The sequence below is a fragment of the Leucopleurus acutus genome (genome assembly GCF_964270905.1).
Source record: "Leucopleurus acutus genome assembly, chromosome: 11".
Taxonomy (NCBI): Eukaryota; Metazoa; Chordata; class Mammalia; order Artiodactyla; family Delphinidae; genus Leucopleurus; species Leucopleurus acutus.
Genome location: NC_139152.1, coordinates 77,157,935 through 77,166,201, shown reverse-complemented (window position 1 = coordinate 77,166,201; position 8,267 = coordinate 77,157,935). Strand labels below are relative to the sequence as shown.

General features: G+C 38.1%; 1 protein-coding gene across 9 annotated transcripts in view; it reads right to left on the bottom strand.

Moving 5' to 3' along the window:
• Positions 1 to 3,812: 3,812 nt before the first annotated feature.
• Positions 3,813 to 8,267, bottom strand: part of SOCS2 (suppressor of cytokine signaling 2) — an 83,525-nt gene continuing 79,070 nt past the window's right edge. For 6 of the 9 annotated variants that reach the window (XM_082850183.1, XM_082850181.1, XM_082850180.1 and 3 more), the window contains one exon: positions 3,822 to 5,342. In XM_082850183.1, the coding sequence (XP_082706309.1) occupies positions 5,292 to 5,342 (51 nt within the window). In that variant the 3' untranslated portion in view covers positions 3,822 to 5,291. Of the gene's footprint in view, positions 6,552 to 8,267 lie in introns of all 9 variants that reach the window. The other 3 variants (XM_082850184.1, XM_082850176.1, XM_082850179.1) reach the window with 2 other exon arrangements.

The window sequence follows — 8,267 nt, the reverse complement described above, 5'->3', positions numbered from 1 at the left end:
TTTCATTTTGGTCTTTGGTTTGGCAACCTCCAAAACAAAAATCAAAGAAGTTGGATATTTTTGGTTCTTCTTGTTTCATAGATGTGGAAATTATGCCATGGAGAAAAACAGATTCTTTTCAAGCATATGTGAAACAGTTACAGAAATAGGTCATGAATTAATTCACAAAGAAACTTCAATAAATTCAAAAAATCAATAGCCTACAAACTATGTACTCTATCATTTTACAGTAAAATTGGAAATTTTAACAAAAGAATAGCTTCCTTAAATCCCATAAGTTTGGAGACTAAATAAAATACCCTTAAACTCTTGAGTTTAAAAAAAAGTCACACATTTCTAATGGTATAGCCATATGGAAAACAGTATGGAGAGCCCTCAAAAATTAAAAATAGGACTATCATGTGATCCAGCAATTCCACTTCTGGTTATAGATACAAAGGAAATGAAATCAGTGTCTCAAAGAGATGTCTGCACTCCCATGTTCATTACAGCATTACACACAAGAGCCAAGATATGGAATCAACCTAAATATTCATGACAGATGAATGGAAAAAGAAAATGTGATACATATATACATAGATAGATATAAATATCATTCAGCATAAAGAAATGTAATATAAATTTATATATATAATACATAATATATATATTGTATATATATAATTCAGCCTTAAAAAAGATGGAAATCGCATCTATTAGAATGGCCGGGGCTTCCCTGGTGGCGCAGTGGTTGAGAGTCCGCCTGCCGATGCAGGGGACACGGGTTCGTGCCCTGGTCCGGGAAGATCCCACATGCCGCGGAGAGGCTGGGCCCGTGAGCCATGGCCGCTGAGCCTGCGCGTCCGGAGCCTGTGCTCCGCAACGGGAGAGGCCACAACAGTGAGAGGCCCGTGTACCGCAAAAAAAAAAAAAAAACATAAATAAGGAAACAAATAAAACTGATAATTACAAATTATTGTAAATGCAATAAAGGAAGAGTGCTTTGATAAGAAAAACCAGTCCAGGGGGCTGGAGGAGGGGAGCTGATTTCAATGGAGTCTTCAGAGAAAAGCCTCTTGGAGGAAGTGACCTCTCCTATTTTTCTTACCCCAAAATATTGCAGTAGGTATAAAACTGTACTACACACATTTAAAAGATGGATAAGAAACCAGTTGAGAATTTAAAATATTAGGATACCTAAAGATATTAGGACTTGCTAAAATAAGTTCTTAGTTTCCTGGCATTCACAATAAAAAAAGAAAACCATTTGTGTTGTATAGTTCCTATCTCTCAAAGAAAGAAAACATACTGAGTCATCCAAAAAGACTAATACGTCTCTGACACTAGTTTCAAGAAGGAATTTATCATATGATTCTTTATATAAGGAACATCAAATAAACTAATAAACTATGATTTTCCTGTGTTCTTTTGTAGAAGATACCAAAATGTTCTTCAAATGTACATTCTCGGTATTGACCCACCATAAAGCACAAGATAATACAGTCTAGGTACCGACTTTCTGGTGATATAACCAAATGCAGTGACTGAAAGAGACCAGTAAATGGATGCCATTTAGACCCTCTCAAGTACCAGCTAACAACCGAACCTAAGTATTCTGAATGGTAAAATTTCATAGCTGAATCTTCTTTCTGCTAAATATCTACTGGGATGACATCATGTATCACTGATTGAAGAGAAATCCATACACTTCAGATAGAATATATAAAGGGATTTTCAACATTTTGTGATGAACAATTAGTAGCTAACCTTCCATTCTTGTTCAAGCAAAATGACACAGAAGCAAGCTATGCTGGTATCAGGGAAAAGGGTCAAAATGTTTCTCAATGAACAACAAAATGTTTGAACCTGTTTAAGCATATGGCCAAGTATTTGGCTGAGACCACAGAATTTGACATCATAAAACACAAAGAAATTATTTTGCCTCCCACCAAAAACAACCCTAAGTATTTCTATTACCAGTTGGCCACATTGACGACAAAAAAAAACTTCACATGGACTTTACTGTACTGAGAATTTCTTTCCAAGAAGAACTACATCATCATGAGTCTGCCTGGATGATTTATCAGCAAATGCACCATGTAGTTGAATGAACTAAGCTTTTATCTGGATTTATTTAATAAAGTCCACTTAGAAATTAGACAATGACTACTAAATATAATGATTTTTGTTTCAGCATAATTGATGCTAGACTGTTCTTTCTGGTAACAAGCCTCCAAAAGGTTAGGCTGGGTCTTAATAAAGCAAATACAACCATTAGCCCAGAAGAGGGTGCTTCCCTTCCTTCCCATCTGCACTGATAAGTGGGCATGCATCCAATCCATCCACTCCATCCACTGGCTATACAGGAAGTATAGAATTTTCAACAAATCAGAACTGTTCTTCAGGGAAACTGTGTTTGAGTTAATAGGGCAAAGAAATTAGCCATTACAAGTGCTGATGGATTCTTTATGTCTCTTCTCCCCAGATAATGAGAATATGAATGCTGGGATGCTTGGAGGACCAGTCAACTAGAAGTATGACATGGGCTAAAATAAGTTTCTCTCCACCCAGGGAAGCTCTCCATTGACCAGAAGTAGAAGCGAGGGGAAAAGACAAAATGGATTATGAACTGTGGCCTACTTCACCAAGTTCATTTGGCCTACATAGATTTCTCCTAATGGCCTAAGAGCATCAGATACGCAAAAGGAAAAGGAAACACCCTCTCCTTATGACTTTTGAGTGGTTTGTTCTCCTTTTTTTAAAGTTTATTTATTTATTTATGGCTGTGTTGGGTCTTCATTTCTGTGCGAGGGCTTTCTCTAGTTGCGGCAAGTGGGGGCCACTCTTCATCGCGGTGCACAGGCCTCTCACTATCGCGGCCTCTCTTGTTGCGGAGCACAGGCTCCAGACACGCAGGCTCAGCAATTGTGGTTCACGGGCCTAGTTGCTCCGCGGCATGTGGGATCTTCCCAGACCAGGGCTCGAACCCGTGTCCCCTGCATTGGCAGGCAGATTCTCAACCACTGTGCCACCAGGGAAGCCCGCTGTTCTCCTTTTGAGTGGCAGTTTTAGACTGTCTTCTCTTAGGGACAGAGAATTGATTTTCCATTTTTGTGGTTTCTTCTCAAATCATCTAGTAGTATGTACACAGCATATGCTCAGTAAATATGTTTGACTAACAATATGACTGTTCTATTGGTTTCATTTTACACTAGTACATAGTATGGTACCTTGCAGTAGGCACTCAAAAATATGGATCAAATGAATGTATATAAGACCAATGTATCACAACCAGACTTCTTTTTGGTCACCACTTATGTATACTAAAGAACGTAAGAAAGTCAAAAATTCCTCTCAGTACATTTTTATGTAGCAAACTTTACAAGGGCTATATGTTATTATATAAGATTTTGTTATGAGTCGTAAGTATCTGAAATGTTAAGAATGCTCCTAGAATTTCTCCTCTTTTCTAACAGTACTCTTTTCCCTAAGTATTCTCAACCAACCCACTCCATTAAATATTATGCAAAGGCAAAAAAATCTCCCAAATGTTTAGTCCTGTCCTCATGTATCCAGTTGTCTACTTGACATCTCCACTTGGAGTTCAATAGGCAACTCAAGTTTAATCTTCCCAAATCTAGGCTCTGGACTCTTCTTACCCTCAACCCACTTCTCCCCAACCTGCTCCACTTCTGTAAATGGTACCACCATCCCATCAAGCCAAAGACTGGAGACATCCTTTATTCAAAGACATCCTTGATTCAAAGACATCCTTGATTCCTCTCATTCCCTCACACCTCACATCCAATCCATTATTAAGTCCTACTGATTCTATCACTGTAACATCTCCTAATCCAATCACATCTCTCCATTCTAACCACCACTACCCTCATATAAATCACTACCATGTCTTGCTCAGACTCCAGAACTTTGCTCTATCTTGTTATTCAGGTGACATCTTAAATATCACCTTCTTAGAGAAGCCTTCTCTGAACAGCTGATCTAAAATTGCTCCCAGACTCAAGCACATCACCTTGTTTTATTTTTTTCTTAGCATTTATCACTACCAGTTAATTTTTTATTTATTTGTTTGTTTATTGGGAAGGGGAGTATTTTCATCTCTCCCCATTAAAAAAGAGATTTTTGCTCTCTTGTTTGCTGTCATACTTCCACTGTCTACAAGAGAATGTGACACATATAGGTGCTCAATAAATAGTTCTTTAAATAAGAAGTCAATGAATCAATTAGCTAATAAGCCTAAAATGCATTTGAACATGAAAAATAAGCAGAATGCAAAACAACACAGGTTTTTAAGTAAAGTAATATATTCATTGAGACCCAATTTAAATTTTCCAGTTTCCCTCAACAGTTTTAACCTTAACTTTTAAAGCTAATAATTATTGAACATTTACATACGCCAGGAACTATGGACATTCTTTACACACACCATCTCATTTAGTTTTGTTCAATCCTTGCACAGCCTTATGAAGTAGGTACAACTAGCCAAGTGGCAGAGCCAGAATTCAAATACAAATCAGTCTTATCCCAAAGACCTAAGTCCCAACCAAGGTTAGGTTGCCTACTGATACTATGCTCCCTTCAGATGGGCCAGGTTCCCTGGGAACATTCACCCAGGAGAGTAAGGTCAGGGCAGCTTAGCCTCAACTTAGAGCTCATATCCCTCTCCTGGAAGGTAACAGAGATAGTGTTCACTTGGCGAGCACATGGAGATCAAGTCTTGGCTACACAAGAACATTCTTCCTAGGATACACATCCTGCAAGCACAGCAAGACGCTATCCAAAACAGCATTTTCCAAGTTAGTTAATTATTAAATGTCTGAACCTTCTGCAGAACTTATAATGATTGTTACATGCTTTCTAATATTCAGGTCTACAAAGTTAAACATTTCTTTTACTGTACAGAAGGACCTGGTTCTCGTAAAGGTCAAGTGAGCTAGTGCATATCTCTCTTTGAAAAAAAATGTGAGATATTTCACAGAGTGTCCATTATTTATACAATCACAAAATTCTGGAAATGGAAAGGAACTAAGAAATGACCTCTTACTTCACAAAAGTATAAAAGGAGGCACAGAGAGGTAAAGTGACTTGTGGCTGCAGGGCTAGTAGCTGATAGAATGAAATTACATCATTTACCAAATTTAGTTCTCAGTATGTAACTGAGCAATAACCCTTTCAGTCATTTTTCCTGAGTTAATACTCACGACTTCAAACTTTCAGGATTATGCCAAGTTTATGATATTGATGTGCACATATTTTTTCTAGACTTTATATTTTATTTAAAACATTTCAGGTTACCAATCTCTCATGTAATAAGCAATGGACATCATTTCTCCTTCATGTCTCTGGGGAAAAATAAGAGAAAAATTATTAGATATTCTTGGTAAATAAACTCTTCAAACATTGATTGTCACAGATGCAACTGGTGGAAGGCATTTATAGTTGGCTCCAATTTCAGCAGGAAGTAATTGAAAGCTACCTTGAAGACTCTCCTCCCTTACATGTGCTTTTTTCCTCTGCAGTTACTTTCTGAATTACAACTATAATTTTATTCCCAGTTCAAAATGGTCCAACAGTTCATCAGTGGTTCAAGATGATCCACTAGTGCCAAACTGAATTTAACTCTTCACTGTCTACTTTTATGTGTTTCACACAGTTATCCTGATTCTCTAAGTTCTCAAACTTTATACAACATGAGAATCACCAGGAGGAAAGCAGAGCGCTGGGTCCTGACCCCAGATTCTCTGATCCAGTAGACCCGGGATGGATGGGGCTCAAGATTTTGCATTTCTACCATGTTCCCAGGTGATGCTGTCTGGAGGCCACTGTTTTAAATTATGTGATAAACACATTTCCATCAAGATTAAGCAGTATTGAAATTACTTGAGATGCATTTTTATAATCCTGGATTAATCCTAGAACACAGGGAATGGTGAGTTGAAATCCAGATGGCAGATCCATGTCTTCCATAAAAATGAATATTCAAAACCTTCTTGCTGAACTCTTTTACTCAGAGAACAGAACTGTGAGTTATTTTTGGAGACTCCCATGAAAATTAGTTATCAACTGCTGATTAGTGCTTTGAAAAATAATGAGTGTTACTGTTGCAGGTAAGATTCTATTAAGGATTTTCCATTTCATAATTCTTCATCATACTGAACAAAGAATTTTTACTCCTGTGCAGTCCAGACCTGGTTCTGTTGCTTAGCAATGCGCTCCACGAACCTTTACAGTATTGTGTTTTCCTCTTCAAAAAGGGACAGTGTGCCACAGGTACTTTTTAACCTCACCAGAGTGCTCCCATAAAAAAAAAAGGATTAAAAATCATTTTGTATTTAATCTAGCAGACAAAAATTGTCAAGATGAGAAGCTTTCTTTTAGTATGTTTTAAAATGCACTGTGCTTTCTTCAAAGTGAAGCTCTTTGAAAAAAAAAAGTGAAGCTCTTTGATTCACAATCATTGCAGTAACTTCTAGAGGGGTTATCTCTCCGACAAAGAACCATCAATCCATCAGTACATATTGTAGAGTGCCTCATCTGTGTTCAGCTGTGGGCTGGGCAAGTGGGAGATTCAAAAGACATGTAAAAGAATATCTTTAGACACATTTTGTACATTGTAAAGGTGCAGGTTTAGATATTAACACAGTTACCTCCTTCATAAGATCAATGATGCATAAGAGAGATACGATTAACTTAGAAGAAACTGTAGCAAACTAAATGATGAGGCACTCCACCAAAAGCCTTTTAAGAATTCAGAGAGGGTAGAAACTAACAATAAGGACAGCTGGCATTTATCAGGTGCTTCCTATATGCTTGGCACTTCAAATGCATTATCTCTTTTAATTGTCACAACAGTCCTGTGAAGTCAGAATTATTATTATCCTCATTTTCAGATGAGAACACTAAGGCTTAAAGGTTAATTAGCTCGTGAGTAAACAAACCCAGGTCTGGGTTAAGTAAAGGAGAGCTTTGTGGAGTGTGGCTACACAGAGACCCACCCATCATGCTGCCCTTTTCCCTGGTGTCTCTCTGCATTATTCATAAATGCAGGGCTTAATTCCAGGCCGGTGTTCCTCTGGGAAAAGACTTAAGCTTTAATTCATGTCTATAAAACTTTGTGGATGAATACCTATCCTTTCCGCCCTTTCAGCCAACAGAAAGTCCCCTGAACAGGGTAAAGGAAGGAGGATTTCTTTTCATGTATATTGTCTTTGAACAATGAGTTCTGTAGCGTGATACATGATTTGTATAGAAGTAAGTATGTTGATATGTAAAAGCACAGGCTGTTTTCCTACTAGCAAAGTCACATCAACCTTCCAGATTGGAATTGTTCAGCACCTCTATCCAAACAACCTTTCTCCTCAATGGCATTAATAACGCCTGAGCCTATTCTGATGAAACTTTTAAAATTCAACTGTTCCTTGAATTTTATCTCCAGCCCTGTCTTAAAGTGCCCCAGACTCTTCAAATAACAGTATATAATTTCTCCCCTGACACTTCTCCCCCATTCACCACACACACTCAGAAAAACACAGCAGGACAAGCAGTCGTGTTTTCAGGAGGCTTTTGAAATGGAGGATAGACTGGCTGCATCCCCTCACCACCAGACTTGGGGTGAGGGGGAGTGTCAGGGCAAAAGCCAAACTCCAGGCCCAGAACTTTGTCAATTAACTTAAAATGTCTCTGAAAGTGTTATTCAAAGTAGAGGAAAAAGAGCATAACGGTGAATATTTAAACTGATTCCTAAGCTCTGCGTTGGGAATGAGGAGTCCTAGGCTCTAGAACTGTTTCTGCCCAAGTCCTGAGGTTCTTAGAGTCCATAAAATGTGGGGAAAAGAATGAAAAAGCTCTAACACTCTTCAGCACTGTCCAGGGTGCGGTGAAGTGCAAATTCTCATACACTGCCAATGTGAGAGTACGTTAGTACAACCTCTCTGGAGAGCACTTTGGCACACGGCACATCCCATCCTAGAGAAACTCTCTCACATGTGCAAAAAACATGTTCGTTGCAGAATTGTTTACAACGGTGAACTTCTGGAAACAACTATACCATCCACCAGGGTAGTAAATAACTAAAACGCGGCACTTTCATAAAATGCACTATAGCATTTAATAGGAGTAAACTAGGACTATATATTAAGATAGATCTCAAAAATACAACGTTGCATGAGGATAAAAGCAAGTTGCAGAATAATATGTATTATAAGATACCACTGTATAAATCTTAAGGAAATAACCAAACACGTATGCAGAAAAATCTGTCTTGTTTA